This window comes from Dama dama, chromosome 16 (genome assembly GCF_033118175.1).
Source record: "Dama dama isolate Ldn47 chromosome 16, ASM3311817v1, whole genome shotgun sequence".
In the NCBI taxonomy this organism is placed as follows: Eukaryota; Metazoa; Chordata; class Mammalia; order Artiodactyla; family Cervidae; genus Dama; species Dama dama.
Window position 1 is genome coordinate 928,671 of NC_083696.1, and position 20,663 is coordinate 949,333.

The following is a 20,663-nucleotide window of genomic DNA, read 5'->3' on the forward strand; positions in this document are numbered from 1 at the left end:
CATGTAATGAGGATTTGCCACTACGTTCCTTTAAGTTCCTTAAAGGGCTTCCCTGGTGGCTCAGGCAGTAAAGAGCCCTCCTGCAATGCAAGAGACCGTGGTGCAATCCCTGGGTCGGGAAGATCCACTGGAGAAGGGAATGGCAACCCACTCCAGTGTTCTTGCCTGGAGAATCCCATGGACAGAGGAGCCTGGTTGGCTACAGTCCACGGGGTTGAAAAGGGTCAGACACGAGTGAGTGACCAACACTTTCACTTCCTCTGAGTCCCTACCCATCCAGGTAGAGAACGCTTCGTGTGAAACCTGCAGAAAAGTCACAGCCCTCCTGGGTCTCTGGTCTCTGAGGGTCAGATTTTCCCAGTGAGTTTCTGTTAAGGTTTCTGGACAAGCTCTCTGGGATGTATTTCTGGTTTTTCAGGTTTGGACAAATTAAGGTCTTCTCTTTTCCAGGGGTGCTCTGCAGCTTCTGCTAAAGACCAGCCATGTGAAGAGCAAGTTATCACATCTCTCTAAGAAGCACAGAGAATCCGCCTCTTTTTTCCGACCCCTGAGGTCCAGCCGCCTGTGAAGATTTCGCAATCTTCGTTCGGTTCAGGCTGTCTGAAGGCCCTGTGACAGGCTCTAATGCTGTGCTGCGGGGGGCACGTCTCCGCGAGGCCCCTTAGGAGACAGCCCCGATCCTCTCTGTGGCGTAAGGACACACCGCGCAAGGGTGCAGCGGTGAAGAGGAGAGCAGTCTTCTCTCACGTGCTAAATAGAATGTCTTATCTTTACTTGCACGTAACACGGGAGTGTCAGCAAGCAGGCGCGACTGCGTGGCAGGAAGGTCCCTGATGCCGGGGTCTGTACACAAGGCCGCTGGAGCTCATCCCAGGGAACCGGCCTCTGTGACCCTCAGAGCCGCTTGATCGAGATACCGGGTTTTGGATCATTTGTGATAGGAAGGGTGAAAAATGCGCTATACAGCTGCCTCTCTCCAATCCGAGATTCACGTTTGCCTTGAGTTGTGAGTGTGAGTGTGACTGTCAGTGGACAATCCACTTCAGGGCTGGCAGTCTGAAGATCACGGCACTGTTACGAGACCCAGGGAACAGCAGGAAGACTAGCACACCTCGGATTTACATGAACTTGCCTTGACTGGCTTGTCAGGATGCTCCCATCATATACAGCGAAGCCTGTGAGATACCCCAGCGTGTCAGCACTTTTCTCTTGGGGCTCAGTTCAGTAGCTCAGTCGTGTCTGACTCTTTGAGACCCAATGGACTGCAGCACACCAGGCTTCCCTGTCCTTCACCAACTCCTGGAGTTTAGTCAAACTCATGTCCATTGAGTCAGTGATGCCATCCAACCATCTCATCCTCTGTCGTCCCCTTCTCCTCCTGCCTTCAATCTTTCCCAGCATCAGGGTCTTTTCAAATGAGTCAGCTCTTTGCATCAGGTGACCAAAGTATTGGCGTTTCAGCTTCAACATCAGTCCTTCTAATGAATATTCAGGACTGATTTCCTTTAGGATGGACTGGTTTGATCTCGCAGTCCAAGGGACTCTCAAGAGTCTTCTCCAACATCACAGTTTAAAGGCGTCAATTCTTCTGCACTCAGCTTTCTTTAAAGTCCAACTCTCACATCCATATATGGCTACTGGAAAAAACATAGCCTTGACTAGGCGGACCTTTGTCTGCAAAGGAATGTCTCTGCTGTCTAGGTTAGTCATAGCTTTTCTTCCAAGAAGCAAGTGTCTTTTAATTTCATAGCTGCAGTCACCATCTGCAGTGATTTTGGAACCCAAGGAAAGAGTCTTGGGGCTAGATTCTGGCAAAAGGGAACTAGAAGAATTTTGATAAAGTTATGAGATGAGCATGTGGTCTCTCTGGAATACAGGTGAAATCTTAGGAACCTGTTTCACTGCTTTGAACTTTCATGAAAGAGTGTCCATCAATTATCATGTTTTGTCTTACTTTCATGGAAAACCAGCGTCTACGCAGGGGACAGAGATCACATGACCAGTAGACGTCCTGAAGTCTGGAGGCGTTTCCGAGCTGCCCTGATGAGAGGTTTAGCAGTCTGGGGTTTAAGGCCGGCTTTCCAAACACGACAGACTTGGAATCTGAGTCCATATCTGCTACTTACAAGTCCAGTGATAACTACTCTCCTTAATCCCTCAAAACCCCAAATGCCTGCATCACAAAAGGTCCCTGTCAGACACAGTGGCTCTAAGAAATCAACTGTAGGTCAGATTCCTGACCTTCAGCGAGACTCGCCAAACGGGCCAAAGAAAAGCGTCAGACGCCACTGTCCCAGCAGCCCGCCAACACCAGGCCTCTGCAGGCACATCTCTGCTCTGACCAGAAAGTAGCGCAAACTGGTTTTGTCTTGCTGGCCCAGTCATGGGAGCTAAAAGAATAGCTAAAATAGCTAAAAGAAAAAAATACTGCTTCTGCTCTAGTGCAGTGGGCTTCAATACTTTTTTTTGAATTAAAAAATTAATAAAAGACACACCTCTCCTTCACAAGCCCTAAAATTGCCACCTAAAGCTTTTTATTGTGACGTTAAATAGTTGTCAAAAATGTATATATTTCTAGAAAATTGTATGTTGCAGAGTACCTTCAATATATTTCCATCAAAGCCTTGGGTCAAGTGTTTATGAAAACAATCTACTGTGTAAATTAAGTGGCAAATCAGGCTTCATTATCAAAACAATTTGCAGATCAGATCAGTCTTCCAATGGAGGTCATCATCACTTTAAATCCAATAAAAACATCAGCCTGGGCCCCCATGACAACATTCATACCTCTAATTTTTGCTCTAGGTGGTTAGCAGGCGTGTGAATGGGTGGATGGTGGATGGATGAGAGGGCAGGCGGATGCGTGGATGCACTGCGGAGCACAAGCCGCCTCCCTGTCTCCTCCTGAAACTCAGCCCTGCTCCCCTGCTCCCCTGCCCTCTGCCTCCCGGGAGGCGCCCTCAGGAGCCCGGCATTCAGGGCTCTTCCTGGCCAGATGAGTCCCTTAGCTGACAGTGGGGACTGGGGTCGGGGGAAGGGTAGGCTCATGACCGGTGGGGTCTCAATCTGTCGGATTCTGGAGAATCAGGGGGAGTTTGAGGGTCTGGTAATGACGTTCCCAAAGCCATCCACGTGGGTGTGCCCCCAGGTCACCCCTCAGAGCCCAGGTTGCCCCTCAGAGCACAGGTCAGCCCTCAGAGCACAGGTCACCCCTCAGAGCCCAGGTCACCCCTCAGAATCCAGGTCACCCCCGAGAACCGAGGTCACCCCTCAGAATCCAGGTCACCCCCGAGAACCCAGGTCACCCCTCAGAACCCAGGTCACCCCTCAGAACCCAGGTCACCCCTCAGAATCCAGGTCACCCCTGAGAACCCAGGTCACCCCTGAGAGCCCAGGTCACCCCTCAGAATCCAGGTCACCCCTGAGAACCCAGGTCACCCCTGAGAACCCAGGTCACCCCTCAGAATCCAGGTCACCCCTCAGAGCACAGGTCACCCCTCAGAGCCCAGGTCACCTCTGAGAACCCAGGTCACCCCTCAGAGCCCAGGTCACCCCTCAGAATCCAGGTCACCCCTGAGAACCCAGGTCACCCCTCAGAGCCCAGGTCACCTCTCAGAGGCCAGGTCACCCCTCAGAGCACAGGTCACCTCTGAGAACCCAGGTCACCCCTCAGAGCACAGGTCACCCCTCAGAGCCCAGGTCACCTCTGAGAACCCAGGTCACCCCTCAGAGCACAGGTCACCCCTCAGAATTCAGGTCACACCCGAGAACCCAGGTCACCCCTCAGAATCCAGGTCACCCCTGAAAACCCAGGTCAGCCCTCAGAATCCAGGTCACCCCTCAGAGCCCAGGTCACCCCCGAGAACCCAGGTCACCCCTCAGAATCCAGGTCACCCCTGAGAACCCAGGTCAGCCCTCAGAGCCCAGGTCACCTCTGAGAACCCAGGTCACCCCTCAGAACCCAGGTCACCCCTGAGAACCCAGGTCACCCCTCAGAGCCCAGGTCACCCCTGAGAACCCAGGTCACCCTTCAGAGCCTAGGTCACCCCTCAGAGCCCAGGTCACCCCTGAGAACCCAGGTCACCCCTCAGAGCCCAGGTCACCCCTCAGAGCACAGGTCACCCCTCAGAATCCAGGTCACCCCTCAGAGCACAGGTCACCCCTCAGAATTCAGGTCACCCCTCAGAGCACAGGTCACCCCTCAGAGCCCAGGTCACCCCCGAGAACCTAGGTCACCCATCAGAATCCAGGTCACCCCTGAGAACCCAGGTCACCCCTCAGAGCCCAGGTCACCCCTCAGAGCCCAGGTCACCTCTGAGAACCCAGGTAGCCCCTCAGAACCCAGGTCACCCCTGAGAACCCAGGTCACCCCTCAGAGCCCAGGTCACCCCTGAGAACCCAGGTCACCCCTCAGAGCCCAGGTCACCCCTGAGAACCCAGGTCACCCCTCAGAGCCCAGGTCACCCCTGAGAACCCAGGTCACCCCTCAGAGCACAGGTCACCCCTCAGAATTCAGGTCGCCCCCGAGAACCCAGGTCACCCCTCAGAATCCAGGTCACCCCTCAGAGCACAGGTCACCCCTCAGAGCCCAGGTCACCCCTCAGAGCCCAGGTCACCTCTGAGAACCCAGGTCGCCCCTCAGAACCCAGGTCACCCCTGAGAACCCAGGTCACCCCTCAGAGCCCAGGTCACCCCTCAGAATCCACGTCACCCCTCAGAGCCCAGGTCACCCCTCAGAATTCAGGTCGCCCCCGAGAACCCAGGTCACCCCTCAGAGCCCAGGTCACCCCTCAGAGCCCAGGTCACCCCTCAGAATCCAGGTCACCCCTCAGAACCCAGGTCGCCCCTGAGAACCCAGGTCACCCCTCAGAGCCCAGGTCACCCCTGAGAACCCAGGTCACCCCTCAGAATCCAGGTCACCCCTCAGAGCCCAGGTCACCCCTCAGAATCCAGGTCACCCCTCAGAGCACAGGTCACCCCTCAGAGCCCAGGTCGCCCCTCAGAGCACAGGTCACCCCCAAGAACCCAGGTCACCTCTGAGAACCCAGGTCACCCCTCAGAGCCCAGGTCAGCCCTCAGAGCCCAGGTTACCCCCGAGAACTCAGGTCACCCCTCAGAATCCAGGTCACCCCTCAGAGCCCAGGTCATCCCTCAGAGCACAGGTCGCCTGCCTTTACTCCCGCCTTCACCTCTCTGAGTCTCCTTTTCTTTCTAGGTAATGGAGAATGTCAGGACCCGGGCTCGGGCTGTTGGGGATATAAATGAATCGGTGCACAAAACCCCAGGACAGAGCTGCAGGCAGGGAGGGGCCCTTCCCTCAGCTCAGCACCCCTGACAGCAGACAAGAGGGGAGGGGAGTTACTTCATTTCCTTCTCTCCTGATAGTATGTTAGTCGCTCAGTCGTGTCCGATTCTTTGCGACCCCACGGACTGTAGCCTGCCAGGCTCCTCTGTCCGTGGGATTCTCCAGGCAAGAACACTGGAGTGAGTTGCCATTCCCTTCTCCAGCTTCCCTCCCGAAGGCTTGACCAAAACCAAAAACCAAAACCACACACAAACAACGTAAAATCCAAAGCCCCAAGGCCCCTGCCGCCCGGTTCCGGGAAGGGAGGCTCAGAGGCCTGCAGTGAATGTGTGCGGGGGGTCCCAGAGGAGACCCCGGTAACTGTGCGGGGCACCAGCTACTCAAGAGACGATAGAGGCTCACTCGGGGAACACTCAGAACAATGAGAGTCTTTGCGGGAAGACGCCGGAGCAAGCTCTTCTCTAAACTTCAAAAAGAAAAAGAGAACACTGGATTTTGGAAACGGAAAGAGGCTTCGGGACCTTCAGACATGCTCCTTCCCATTCAGATGAATGCCTGGGGGAGAACGCCCGGACTCAGGACCAGAGGTGCCAGCCCGAGTCAGCCCAGGGCTTCAGGCGGGCCTGGCTGCAGTGCTCCATGACCGTAAGAGGACAGGGTGTCGAGGAGAGTGAGTGACCTTGGACAAGGCGTACTCTCCGGATTCTCCGAGAAGAGAGAGAGAGGTCGTCTCTTCCTCACACATGGCGGGGGCCTTGCCTTCGACTGCGGCGGGCAGGCATGGCTGATGTGAGCGGTGACCACTGACCCCCAGCCCCTCAAAGAGAGGAGCGAATCTCCCAAGTCCTGCCCTTGGGTCAGACACACAGGGATGAGGCTATTTATCCGCGGAGAAACACGTTCAGCTCTGGGTTCAGTAAGAAATGCCTCTAGTCCTGGCAGAAAAGGTGTCCCCATAGGTGTGGAGCGAGGGGACTGTCAGGCCGGGCTCCGCACGGACTGGGCTTGGTGAGACCTGGGTTTGACCTGACTCTGGAGCTTCATCTCCCGGTGACCTGGGCTCCCAGGGTCCTCGTCTGTGGACAAGTGTGTGACAGAACCTACAGCAGGAAGACACGTTCCGAAACCTAGAGTCACGGAGCTGAGCTCAGATGCAGAGATGAGCTGATGGCGACCCTCGAGGGCACCCCCGCTGACCCGGGCTGGGCCTGCAGTGGGGCGTCCAGCCAGATGAAGCCTGGGCTCCTCTCCCATGTGGCGCCCGCCCTTTCTGGTTCCCAGCTGTGCTTGGCCGACACGGAAGGAGGACTCTGAGGGTCAGACGTCCCACAGGAGAGACACCAGCCAGGGCCTCCCCACGCTCCAGCCGCCCCACTGGGGGAAGGCTCCTCCTCTAGTTTGCAGGCCTGCTTGCTGCACTTCTCGCTGCGTCTACACTGCTCCATCTGTCCAGAGTCAGAAGCTGGCATGGGCTCACATCAGGTTGCAGAAGGATTTTAGCTTTAGCTCCAGGGTTGTTTGCAGGTGAGATGTCGGGCTAAACATTTCGGAAAGAGCTCAGTGGATATGGCTTTCCTTCGGGCAATCCGCCCCTCCATGGCTGAGTGAGACGGGATGTTGGTGACCTTGGAGTCTCTACACCGGCTCCTCAGGCTGGTGGGCTGGTCTGAAGGCTCCTGTCCAACTGGTCTTGCGTCTTGAGCCCCCAGCCGCCTTGAACAGATGTGGGGCTCATGGGACCAAGACTTCAGGTGAGGCGTTGTGGCCCTGGCTGCCTTCCTGGTAGATGATGGGGCCCGTGTTAAGGACCGTTATCTCTGCACACCTTGAGCTATCCTCAGGACCGAAAATGAATGTCCAGTGAGCGACGGCAGCTTCCAGATGGCGGCTAGGGCTGCCGACACCATCAGGCCAGCACATGGCAGGGCCGGATCCCTGTCTGCCTGGACCCCAGCCCAGGAAGTGGGGGAGGAGGGGCCTGGCTCTACCCCCACCCAGTCCTGGGGGCCGGGCTCCTGTGATGCGCCCAGGCTTCTAGCCCGGGGTGACCGTGCCTTTGGGGCCACGGAGTTAGGGAGGCACCTTGCCCAGAGCCTGGATCCATGACTTTCACAGAAAACCTGCTCTGCACGAGCCCCGCTCCCCAGAGGCCCCCGAGGGGTTTGGAAGGGGAGGCTCTCACCGGCCACGTTGCTAACTCCTGATCAGTCTCGCTGAGCTCTGTTCACCAGTGACCACAGAACCTCAGCACCTGGGGACACACGCCAACACTGCACCGGTGACCACGGACTGCCCCTCTCGGGGACACACGTGGTCACCCCCCCTCCAGCCTTGGCAGCAGAGCTGTGGTCAGCGCATCCGTCCGTGTGTTTGTTACAGACACGTCCTTGTTTAACGTGTGTCTGGTCCATTAACACTGGACTCTCAGCCAGCAGCCTTGAGACGAAGCCGGACTCTCATGCTTTCTCCCCATGGCCTGTCACAGCCTCGTCACAGCCAGGACACCACACGGCACCGCAGCCCTGCCCTGGTGCCTCGTAAACCATGATGTCTCCAACAGGACAACACACAAACTGGAAAAACACAGTGCCTGTGGACTGCGCGGGGAGGAGGGCCCTGATTAGGGACCCCAGGTTGGAGGAGGCTGAGAGGGTGCCCCGTGAGAAACTGACCGGGGGCTCCCCCCACCCCCGTCCGGCCCCGGGCGCCTGGAAGCACCCAGAGGGCTGACTGGGGGTCAGAACACAGACTTGAGTGTTCTGCAGGCGAATTCACTGCTGTGGAACCTGGGGGCCGCGAGGACAGGCTGGGACTGGACTGGTGCCTCGGTGTGCGCGCGGGGCTTCCCGCCTGCGCCTCTATGCCCCTGCAGGAGAGCACCTGGAGAAGGGCTGTGTGGAGGGACAGACGGATGCAAGGTTAGGCCCCAGAGGACAGGGGGGTGGGGTGGGCTGCGTGTGGCCGGGGGACCCCTGACTCCGCCCCCCGGGAGGCCGCCCCGTGGACTGGCTCTGGGCAGGCGGGAGTGCCCGGAGCCCCCTGCACGAGGGGCGGGGCGGGAGGAGGCAGGGAGGCCGGGCGGGGGCGCCATTACCGTTGCTGGCCCGCTGCCGGATGGTCAGCATTTGCTCTCCCGACAACTTCGCCTTCTTCATGGCGGACGTGGCCCGCGGGCATCCCGACAAGCTGGGGGCGAGACAGGAGACAGCGTGAGTCACGCGCTGGGGGACCCCAGCGGCAGGGGGAGCAGCCCGGGGCCCCGCCTCGCGGCGGGAAGGCATGGCGGGAACCACGGAGCTCGGGCTGGCCAGGAGCTCAGGGCCGCGGCGTGGCCGGGCCGAGGTCTGGCCGCCGGGCTCCAGGGAGGCAGACCAGCCCCTTCAGGCCGCGTGCGCCTTTGAGGGTTTCCGGGACTCTTACGGAGGAACCCCCTTCTTAAAAAACTTCCTTACGGAAAGTCTCAAACCCGCACAAGGGTTGGATGCAAAACGTACCAAAGTGAAAGGGTGGCGTGAGGAGCCCCCAGACTCATGCTGACTCAGCAGGGCCCTTCCCCACAGTTACTGGGAGAAATTCAGTAACCTCTCAGTGGTCCGCCTCTCATCCACCTGGTGCAAACAACTGCCGACTCCCTGACCATCGCGGTCTGACGCCTCGCTGTCTCCTCACGCGCGTGCCCAGGTCCCCTGTGTACTCTGCACCCTGGGTTGGGCCCCGGGACTGAGCTGTGTCTGCAGGACGCCTCTCCCTGTTTCTTACTTTCTGGGTCCGTGCTCAGGACCCACCCCACCCAGGGGCAGAGCACAGAGTGACCAGGGAACACGCTTGTAACGTCTGCATCGGCTCAGTGAGCCTCCGGAAGGGCTCCCCTGACGCCTTCTCTAACACTTTCCCGATGTGCTTTCGGCAGGTGTTTGGTGGGGGGACAGGTCTTCATACAACAAGGAAGTTCCGAGTTGTGGGTTCGAGGGGAAGCTTGTCTCTGACGACTGTGCAGGGCTCCTCCTGGAGGCTGGGTAACCTCCCTGCCCGCCGCTTCTCCCAGAACCTCGCTGGGCCCCAGACACGCTCAGGAAGCTTTTAGATCCACAGGGGAAGGGGCAGCAGGAAAAACAGGTTGCTTCCTGTTTGCACCCCTGGGGCCGTCAGACCAGGCCCATGGATTGGAGGCCAGCGTGTCCCTGGGCAGGGGCCCCAGTACGCTCGTGGATTGAAAGCTGTGTGCTGAGGGTGACTGTCCACTGTGACCCTCCCACCAGAACACTGAGTGGTCAGAGGGAGCGATGGACAGTGAGGGTGGACAGAAAGGCGGAGGCGGCCCAGCCACACGGAAGCCAGGGAGGGCCTTGGTGTCCCCAGGCGTCCGTCAGCAGGCGGATGGTGCCCAGCAGCAGGATGAGCTGCAAACGGTTTCACACAGGGATTCCTGGGCCCGCGCGGAGCGTCGGAATCAGATTTCAGTCTCAGCGGTTTCTCCTAGTTTCCAGTTAACTGAACCACTGGCCGGAAACGACAAACGAACGGTGCCCTGCAGCCGGAGCTGGGAACTAAATTAGGAGACAGAGGCCCAGAGATGGATGTGTTTTGTGCACACAGCCTGCTCTGTGCTGCTCCCATTCCGATCCTGTGACTGCATCCCAGCGCGGCTCAAATTTGGAAGTGCCCTGGGTAGGCAGCCTCCGCTCGGGTGTTGGGTGGCCGGGTCCCCAGCGCGGGCGCAGTGCCATCTAGTGGCCACTCGCGCCAACCTCACCGGGTGCCAGGGTCCCAGCTGGTCCAGGGATCTAAGGGCCAAGTCCACGCGGCGGGTCCTGCTGGGGAGTGACTCTGGGGGGTCTCAGTGTGATGGGGGTGGAGTATTGGTGGGGGGAGACCCAACAGCCTTTAAGGCGACGTCGCTGATGAAAGCCAGACTTCTCCTGGAGGGGCCCGGAAAGGTCCGGGATCCAGATTCCCAGCAGCAAGGAGTTAACCGGTCTCTGCCCCAGGGCCTGTACTTGGGCCCCAGGATGGCCGCGGCTCCACCAGGAACTCCAGGGAGGGCTCTGGGCAAACACTGCCAGGGCTTCAGAGGGGACGGAGGGGATGGGGGCCCAGCGTTTTATTAGGACTCGCCCCCGCTTTGCTGCAGTCCGCAGGGTTGCAAAGAACCAGACACGACTGAGCAACGGAACAGCATCCCCCCGCCCACCAGAGGCACTCCCTTCAGGAGGACGTCACCATGAAAATAGCTCAGTGCATAAAATTCCCAGGGTGGGGCGGTGGTTAGAGAGACACAGGACCCATGGGGTTGTATTGCTCCGAGGTTTGCTCATGACCCGGAAGCGGCTGGGAACCGGGAACCACGGACCCCGGCCTGGTGAAAGGCCCTGGCTCAGTCTCTGTCCCAGGAAACGCGGGTTTGCTGTTCTGGTACCTTGTTGTCTCACTGTTTGCGATTTCACCGTTGCTGCTAAAATCCCCGTAAGGACACCACACCTCCCTGCACAGCGCACGGATTCCCACACCAACGCCGCCTTCACGCGGGAACTCTGGGGCCATGTCGCCTGTGCCGTGGGGGCTGGGAGTGCGGCACTGCAGGCAGACACGAGGGGCCAGCGTTAACAAGGGCGCATGTCACACCTGCTGAGCAGCCAGCTTTGAACTGGCTTCCTGGGACCTCAGGGCGGGTGCTGGGCGCACAGGGTGTCCTCTGATGCCCAGGGAATCCCTGCCTCCTGTTACTTGTCTGATCTGCTCCCGTTTCAGTGTGAAAGGCTGTCCTTGTGGGCCTTTCTCAGTCCATGATCCAGATTTGGAGTTTTTCCCCCAGATACTCTTGAGTTTCTCCCAAACCATTTGGTGCCAAATGTGTGCCGTCAGCCTTGGAGAGAGGGCAGTGTAGGAACAGGAGGTTCTGCACCCAGAGCGCTGGGCCTTGGGGCAGTGTGGGTCTCCCAGTCATGGGTGTTAACTAGAAGGGGGCGGTGGGCCAGACGGGAGAGTAGCAGGCTCTGCAATCACCATGTTTCTCCTGCGTGGTGCCCCACCACCCGTGCATTTTGATGGCATCATGGGTGAGTTAGCTGTTTGTGAGGGCCTGGGGGCCTGGCCAGCAGCTATAACAGGATTGCTGGGGTCTCCCCCCGGCCACGGATGGGGATTGAGGGGCTTGCACATGCTGCTGGAAAGGACTGCTGTCATCATGCCATTCTGACCTACTGTTTGCCCGGAGTCGCCGTGGAGCCTGAGGGCAGGTGTGGAGTCGCACTGCCCACAGGAACGGCCTTCAGGGGTTCAGCTGTGCTTTTCCTGGTAGTGTGGGGACCCTACTGCTGAATCGAGGGGCTCCACTCTTGGGCAAGTGCCCCTCTGGTGTGGGTGAGAGTAATGTTTATGAAAACGTGGCTGGTGCCCCCTGCAGGGAGGCCTGGATGCTCATCTCCCAGAAGCTCAGGGATCAGTCTGCTATAAATCATCGCTCTGGGTGGTCATGTCCCCAGAGGACGCTGATGCCCTGAGTCCAGACCTGACAGGACCCAATGGGAAGCTGGGCCTGTGAGGCACCCTCAGGTCAAGATGACGTGGTGCTGGAGGGCTGGGGAGGCCTGTCCTCTGTCCTCACGAGGGAGAAGAGGGGCGTTTGGACCCGGACACAGAGGAAAGACATGTGACAAAGGGCAGAGACAAGCCGGCGCCCCAAACCGCCTTCCCCACCCGCAGCCCGCCCGGGTCGTGACTTCTGGCCTCTGAGACTGAGAGGACAAACTCTCTTGCTTTAACACCGTAACACAGTAGGTTGTGGTGTGTGTCAGGCAGCGTAAGAAACTGATACCATCATATCTGTTCATCAGTTCTGGGCGGCTCATCCACATTTCCCATTTTCCTGTACTATTTCTGTTTTCGGATATGAACATAACTGTTCTGTGGATGTGTTTTTTTTTTTTGCCGTGAGTTCAGGGGCATGCACATCTGGGGGAGCTGCTGAGAGTGCAGGGGGCCCCCTGACACTGAGGACTTAGGGCAGAGGTGTTGCAGGAGTGGGGACACGGGGCCTGGGCTCCTGGCAGGTGGTGACAAGTGTGGCTGGGCGTGTCCTCACCCAGTTGTGCCCCTGGCTGCCCAAGAGGGCTGCTCAGGGTGCCTTCCCAGAGTGGGGACCCAGCAGACAGGTGCTGAGGGCAGCAGATGGTGACCCTGAAGGACTCAGGGCCACGGAGCTTCAGGAAGGGAACTGGGGTTCGGATGGGGCCTGCAGGGCATCCCGGGCGCTGCTCAGCCCTGCGCCGTCCAAGGTGGAAGCCCCCTCACCTGTGCACTGTGCACATTTAAACTTGTATTAATTCAAGCCAAACAATGGTGAACCTTGGCTCTTGTGTTGTGGTGACTGAGCGTCAGCCACGGGCCCAGTAGCCTTGCATGTCCGGTGACCCCAGACCAGCAAACGGGGCAGCAGTGGATGGATGGATGTGAACATGCTTCAGGAGGAGAAAGTCTGAAAACATCAAGCACGGTGGCATCTCCCAGGGAGCCTACCCCAGCCCCTGTGGTCTCCTGGAGGCCGGCGCTGTGACCCAGCTGCTAACATCCACAGGCCCTGTGGGATTCGCGGTTTGGAACAGATGTTGGATCTGAGTTTTTCCCTTCTTAGTGCTTTGTGGCAAGTACTGAAATGTGGAGGTTGGAGTAAAAGAGTCCATACATCTGAGGAGCTTGCAGGAGCAGCGGTCAGCGCAAGCTGGGTGGACAGGGGATGGGCTGAGGTGCCCGGTGTGAGGCCTGCCCCAGAGAACAGGGCCTGTTGGATTCCTTCTCTCCTCCCAAGGAGGCAGACTCCGATTACAGCGTGAAACGGGGACCTGGCTGGTTCCCCCAGAGGAGTACCTCAATCATGCTGAGTCAGCATGGGGTCTGCTCCGGGGAGACGAGCTCCACCGCCGCAGCATCTTCTCCTCCAGAGGCCTGGGACCCTCTGCCCTCCTCACCTCCTGCAGATCTCAGAGAATCCAGAATGGAGGCGTCTCCTCCGTAAGTGAGCTGCCATGTTTCCAACATCCTTCCCTCAAATAGAAGACTACCAGCTGGGCTGGAGGCCCTGCCACACCTTCCGTTCCCTCCACCGCCCCCCGCCAGGAGGCAGTGGGAGACTGCGGTTCGGAGAAGGCGGGAAGGGGTGCGTGATGGCCCTTGGGAGAGGCAAGTGTCCAGGGGCTGGACAAGAGCTCATTAGGAGCGGTGCAGGGCTGGCCTGCAGCCAGACCAGCGCCCTAGGGCTGCGATGCTGTGAAGTCCCAATTTACCGCCAGCCAGTCTCGAGTCAGGAAACTTGGGGCTGCTTCAGTGTCTGCTCTCCACACGTGGGGCTTGGGCGAGTGTGGCCATGGTCTCAGCCCACCTCCATGCTCCTGTGCAGAGAGTGACCCGTCTGTGGAGGCCAAGGGCAGTGGGCGCTCCTGCTGGCGGGACGGCTGGGCCGGGAGAGGTCTGCCCTCTTCACTCCCTCTCCTTGGGGTCCATCCCACGACACCAGGCTTCTTTCATACCTGCCCTGCGGCAGCCTTGGCCTTGGTCTTGCAGATGTACAGACAGACTGAGATGCAGATGGTCCACGGACAAAACGCCCAGACAGTCCTTGGTTGACCAGCTTTCTCCTTACTGGCATCTCTGAAATGGAACTATGCAGACCTCAGGGAGCTGTGGTTTCTTGTTGACATAGATTTTGGTTAAAAAAAAAAAAAAGCTACAGCTTTTCCCCATCACAGAAAGGCAGGTGGATAAAGGCTCTCTTCTCCTTGGATGTCCAAGCATCACAAGTGGACTACATTTCCCAGTATCCCATGCAGACTACACTTCCCAGCATCCCTTGCACTAGGAGATGCTATGGACAGGGTTCCACCCCTTGGGTAAGACTGAAGTAATTCCTGTTCCCTGTCTCCCAGGGGGATCCTCCGCATTCTCTCCATCTTGGATTGTGGAATGAAGACCACCCTTGGAGAAGGTGCTGAAGGTGGCTGAGCCCCTCTCTGCTGTCCCCTCATCCTGTTCTGTCATGTGAGCAAGAAAGAAACCTCCAGTGTTTGGAGTGGTTGTTAAGGCTGTATATCCAGCCCATATTTACATTAAAGGAGAAGGTTGATTACAAAAATAACTCCTAGAAGTCACTCACTATGGTGACATGTTTACCACAATTCTCTTGGGAAGTATCAAGCACAATAAATATCCTAAAAAAGGCAGTCTCTCCATTTATAAAGGACAGTAGAGGAACTGAAAACAAATAAATTAGGTCATGTGGTCCAGGTGGGAGGAGGTTTAAGAGGGTCTGGGAGGTAATTTTAAAAAAATTATTTAGATCAAGCTTAGCGAGAGACGACTTACTTCTAAGATGACTTATTTATTTGTTAGGATTAGAGCTGTGGCTTTGATTTTGGGGAATCTTCCTGCTCTGCCTAGAGTGGAACAAGACTGAGGTGAGAGCACAGTATGGCCAGCACACTCGCACGCAGAGCAGTGGTTCCACAGTTACAGAAACCCCTCCCCAGCCCCTCCCTCAGAGCCTGGATCTCGCCTGCATAGGAGGCTCCACAGTTTGCATAGTCCTGACACCCCCCACTCAGGCTGGGGAGGCCTTTTGAGTCAGCTGAGCCATTGCCACCCCCACCCCCCCACCGCCCCAAGGCAGGTGAGGCCCTGCCAGAGCGTCCTCTCTCCAGCCCTTCCGCTGACACCTCTGATCCTGATCCTGGAATCTGACCTGGGGCCACTCCAGGCACCTCGTCACGTGTCTGGTGAGATCCTGGTGCCTTGGTCAGTATGCATCTCAAGATCTGGTCCTTCAAGTCCCTATGAATGCTCTGTGCCTTTAATTCTTTCCATTGCCTGGTTTCTTTCCTTCAGATAAAGCTCTCATCCGGGTGCCCCTTCCAAGAACACCCTCCCTTGCTCCTGAGGAGCTACAGCTACTCCCAGGACTTGTTTATCATCTCAGCTGCAGCTTTTGACTCAGCCAGTCCTAATGATGGAGTAACCCACTTCCTAGAGCTTCACAGCCTCCCCCCACCCCCCATCCTTACACGGAAGAAATGAAACGATTTCACAGCAAATGGGGGCATGGGCACTCGGGATATGTTGGTGTGGTCACTCCCCCTGAAGAGGAAAGCAGGGCAAGTGGGCGTCCTGCGACCCGGAAGCCAGGGTTGGTGCTCCCCCTTCATCTACTCTTCTGATTCTAAAAGCTGCTTTGCTACCGTGGCATGTGGGCTGTACAAACAGCTTGAATCTCAAACCACTACCTATGTCTTTCTGGGAGGCCTGTCCACACCCAGGCCTCAAAGGTCTGAGGAACCACCAGTGAGTTCCAGTCAGCCAGGCCCAGGGACTCCACCGGGAGAGGCATCAGGACCCTCTGCTAAACCCGTGTTTGTGCCTCAGCTGTGTTCCAGCCAGGTTTGCGGTTCTCCCGCCAGGGAACAGCATTTCATCTATACAATAAAACAGATGAAAACTTGTTCCACAGCTGAAAGTTGTAGGCCAACATGCGACAGGACACGATTCAGCCTTCAAAAGGAAGGTGGTCTGACACAGGCTATAATGTGGAGGGACCTGGAGCTGTGCTGATGGAGATAAGGGATCACGGGACGGACAGCCTGTGATTCCCCCAAGGTGAGGACCAGAGAGTCTGACCCGCTAGACGGCGTTCCAGGAGACCCGCCAGGGCTGGGAGTGCGTGTCCAGTGGGCACAGGGTTTCCCTCTGAAGGTGAGGGGCCTGGGGGTGAACGTGCCTGCACAACAGAGACTCTACTTATCGCCCGCGAACGGGACACTTAAGAGTGGGTAGGACGGTAAATGTCATGTTGTGTGCTTTTTTACCACAGTTTAGAAAGTTCAGGTCAGCTCTCCCAGGGTCCTGTTCACCCCTCTAACCCCCTGAACCCCAGACCCCAAGACACATTTGTACCTAGAAGGGGGGCGCCCGCCACCCAGGGGTTCCCGCCACTCTCCACGCAATATCCACGTCCCTTCTCTCCTCAGAGCGGTCAGACATAGCGGGTCAGACCCTGCTGAGCGAGCGTCACAGAGAAATGAAGTATCTAAATCTCTGCGTGGCCCCGCCCACCACAAGCAGGGTCCCGCCCACTGTGGAGCAACTTCTGAGATACTGAGGCTCCGCCCAGGTGGCTCCGCCCCAGAAGGCTCCGCCCACCACAAGCAGGGCCCTGCCCACCGTGGAGCAGCCTCTGATACTGAGGCTCCGCCCCCTAAGCTCCGCCCTCAGTGGCTCCGCCCCCAGATGCCCCGTCCCCGGCGGCTCCGCCCCCCTGGCTCTGTCTCATTGTGGAGCAGCCCGGATCACAGCTCTGCCCCCAGGGATGGGTGGAGTGGGCTGGTTGTTCCTGCCCTGGACTCAGGGGGCTCCTCCCAGTACCCACTCACCGCCTTGGGTGAGCTGTCTGCAGACCTGAGGGTGCATCACGGGGATTCTGTACTGAGAGATTCTGCCGGAGCACAGTCACGGGTCTGTCTTCACTAGCCCTACGCCAAAATTCCCTCCAGCTCGTCGAGACAGGGGTGCCTTTGAATCAAAGCCCCCTCCTGGCCAGAGACCGTCCGGAGGAGTGTCCGTTAGGGGAAAAGAGACGGGGAAGGGTAGAAACCAGGAGAGCCTGGGTGTCTCAATGCGATTGCTGGGTCCGGTGACCTGAGTGTCAAGCCGGAGGGTAAACAGGTGTTGGGGGCGCGCCGAGGGGCCCAGGGTCCCGCCTGGTGGGAGCGCCTCAGAGTCAGGGGCCCAGGCCCGCCCCACAGGCCCCGAGGGGGCGCTGAGTGACCAGCCTGTGGGGGGTGCGCACTGCTGGGTGGCTCTTCACGAAGGTCACTCTTCTGATTCTCGGGGAACAGTTCAGAGGCTTGGAAACAGCCTGAGTAGCAGTTATGTTCATGTCTGTCTTCTGGTGGTGTTTCTGGTACCTGAGCGTGTGTGTGTGAGTTAAGTTGCTCAGTCGTGTCTGACTCTTTGCCACCCCATGGACTGTAGCCCGCTAGGCTCCTCTGTCCATGGGAGTCTCCAGGTAGGAACACTGGAGTGGGTTGCCACGCTCTTCTCCAGGTACCCGAGTGCTTATATGTCATTGCTTTCATATCTGTCTGATTATGGCTTATCTGTGACCCTTACTCACAGGTCACGTAGGCAGGATTTTAAAATTTTTATAAAATGTTTTTGATTGCCAAAGACTGAAGGAAGCAGGCATTTTTTGGAGGGCATTTTGGCACTTCCTATCAACATGTAAAAACTAGCATTTCTGCTTCTGGGACTGTGTCCTGAAGACGCCCTGGCACACGGATGTGCAGATGTCAGCAGAGGGAGTTCTCTCAGGTATCACCTCGTCTAGAGTGGAGTCTGGGGGCGCAGGCCAGCCCTTCCGCTGGGAAGGGGTGGGGGCGGCTCTGAGTGGAGTGAGACGTTTGTCCCGCCAAGCACACACTCTGGCCAGCCTGGCCCAGGTGTCCAGGTGCAGGGCCGGCCCCACCCCACGCACATAGCCATGGAGCACTGCGATCTGTTTCTACCCAAAGGAAGAAGCCAGTGTGTGGTGTGGGTTGGGGACCTCTGTGTCTGTGGGTGCAAGCCTCTCTGTTCAAGGGCGCTTTCTGAACGGAGACGCGGGGACTCCCCACTCCACCTTGGGGAGAGTCAGGGAAAGACTTATTTCTCTCTTTTGGCCCCTGAGTTTCTACCTGAGCAGGACCTTCTTTACAATAAAAACCAAACTTCCTAAAGAACGTTAAGGTTCACTGCCACATGTCATTCCTTTTGGCTCATTCTGTGTTTGATGTGGTTTTGCAGATGGAGGCGAGGTGCCTGGGGTTTGAGGTTAGAGAGTTCACAAGACCCCTTGGGTTTATGTCATAGGTGCTGCGTCCTCCTGCCTGGCTCCCGGAAAGCTGGGGGTGGCTGTGATGTGTCTGCATCAGTCATTCATCCTGATGCCTAGGGGGGCCACTTGCCTCTTCTGAGTCAGTGTAATTGTATATACAGATATTTTAAAATTAAGGAAATAATAATCAGTGTGTGTGTGGGGGGGGGTGATTGGTTTTTTTGGAGGTTTTCTGATGTATCTAATGAGGTTTCTCTAACCACATGCCACCTTGTCCTCGAGTGGGACCTGTTTGCCATATTAAGCCAAAACGAATAATTGAACCCACAGATACTCTTGCGAGCGTGTGTGCGTGTGTAAAATGACAACCTGTTTCTGTGGATCCCAGTCTTAGGCATTGGGAAGCCTCTCCGTACACACTGATGAGGTGGGATGAGTGTGTGCTTTGCAAAATGCGCCTAAGGTTGCTGCTTCTCTCCCGGTGCCTCCGCATGCCGTGAGCTGTTGTGGGTTCTCAGTCTTCCCTCCCGCAGCCTGGGGCGCGGTTGTGGTGGGGACCCCGGCGCGCAGGCGGGCAGGTGCACTCACCTGCGGTGTGTGAGGAAGCTGCCGCTGACGTGGCCCGAGCCGTCGCAGCCGGGCGTGGGGCAGGACATGCCCTCCGTCTTGACCGACTTCCAGGAGAACTGGGAGCCGTTGAGGTAGCCGTCCTTCTGCCTCTTGGCCGCCAGCGGACACCCGGACGCGCTGCGGTGCGAGGCGTACTTGCCGGTGATGTGGCCCTGGCCATCACACCCGGGCACCGGGCACCTGGGGGCAGAGCGGGCACTTGACTGTCTCGCCCCCAGGTGCCCGGTGGCCCCGCAGCAAAGTCAAAGTAACCCGACACGAAGGGAAAACCAGCATCTTCCACTCCGTTCCAGTGGGATTAAAAAAAAACAAGACCACTCAAAGGCACCACCTAGTGGAGCAGTGAGGTAGTTCACCCTCCGGAAAACGGGTCCAGGGAAGGTGCAAGAAGCTTTTCCGGAGCGGAGCGTCCCCGCTTGGGGAGGGATGCCCACACCCATGCGAGAAAAAGAACTCTTTGTTGGAGCAGCTGGGGTGCGGGTGTCTGTCTGAGAGACACCGCTTTGGGACAGGGTCTCAGCCTTCAGCAGGAGATGTGCAAACTTAATGGGAAATTGACTTTGGGACTATTTTTAAAAGATTGTTTTATAAACCCGTGTTCTTCTCAGGAGCTGGAGAACACCTATTTGTTTGGCCGTGTTTTCTAGACCACAGGATACCCCTCCAGTCAGACGGGTGTGAGCAGCAGAGGCGGTTTAGTTACACGGTGCCCCAGGAGCACTTTTTTATTTTTGTGATAAATGGGAAGCTCACCAACCGGAGCTAAAGTTCAGCAACAGGCTAATGAAGCAGTGTTTCTGAAACTTCTCTGCCACAGGTTATGGCAAAGCACCAAGGACTTACAGCAAAACCACGGGCACGTTTGTTTGTTTTCATCAAAACTTTTCTCCAAAAACACTGAGTGAGATTAAAATTTCCAGAAGATGGCAGTGGATTTATATCACGGGTCTTTGAGGCTCACTGGGAAGCGATTTAGGGCCAGGGCCTGCAGGGAGCGAGGTGGGGGGGGGGGGGGGGAGGGCTGGCCTTCTACCCCCAATGGTCTCCATCCTCCTTAGCAAGAAGCAGAGGACCGACAGCGGAAGACTCGGGATATAAGCGGGAGACTCGGCCGTATGCTGGGTGTTGTGGTTAATGACTTCATACGCTCTCATGAACCCGATAGTGTATGTAAATACGCTCAGTATGTTCGTAAATGCGCCCAGTAAGTTAACCCTTCCAGCGAGGGGTAGAGGGACGTTCCTTGTAACTGGTTTTACACCCCGGATGGACGGACATCCGGCTGTCACCGCGTCTGTCTTTCAGAGGGTGCTTCTGGCCGAGTGCAGGTGTGCGTGGCTCTGCTCTCGAAGCTGTGAGCTTGCCCTTGTCAGACCGCTCCAAGCCGGACCTGCCCCGGCCGGCAGCCCCCGCCCCCGCCCCCGGCCCACGCACCTGATGGGCTCCTGGTCCTCCTTGTCCTCTTTGCTCTGTGCTATCCTGATGCCGCTCTTCTTGGCTCTCGGGCAACCTGAAAGGCTAAGAAGACAGGTGACTTCAGAAGCTGTCCTGCACCTTTACCCTCGAGCTCCTTTCACCGTTGATGGTGCTTTGACCCAATTTCCTCCGGAATCTGGTGCTTCTTGGCGTGATGACAAAGTCCTGGGGGGGGGGTCCATTCAGGCTTGGGAGCCCCTTGGGGCTCCCCCCAGGCCTTCAGACACTGCAGATCCCCCAGAAGGGCACCCAGAGCCTGGTGGGGGGAACCGGCCCCTGTGGAGTCTGGAGTCCCAGGAGAGGTGGGACTGACCTGTAGGGATGGGTGTTCTCAGCACAGAGGGGCTACTGTGGGGAGACACACAGGCCCCCCTTCCTTCCTGCAGCTGGGTCCCAGAG

General features: G+C 57.5%; 1 protein-coding gene across 1 annotated transcript in view; it reads right to left on the reverse strand.

The window, feature by feature from the left end:
* MYT1L (myelin transcription factor 1 like) overlaps positions 1 to 20,663 on the reverse strand; it is a 387,004-nt gene that overhangs the window by 6,870 nt on the left and 359,471 nt on the right. Inside the window, exons 19-21 of the mRNA XM_061163968.1 lie at positions 20,223 to 20,306; positions 18,747 to 18,968; positions 8,400 to 8,491 (exon numbers count right to left, since the gene is read on the reverse strand). Coding sequence (XP_061019951.1) covers positions 8,400 to 8,491; positions 18,747 to 18,968; positions 20,223 to 20,306 — 398 coding nt within the window. The remainder of the gene's footprint in view (positions 1 to 8,399; positions 8,492 to 18,746; positions 18,969 to 20,222; positions 20,307 to 20,663) is intronic.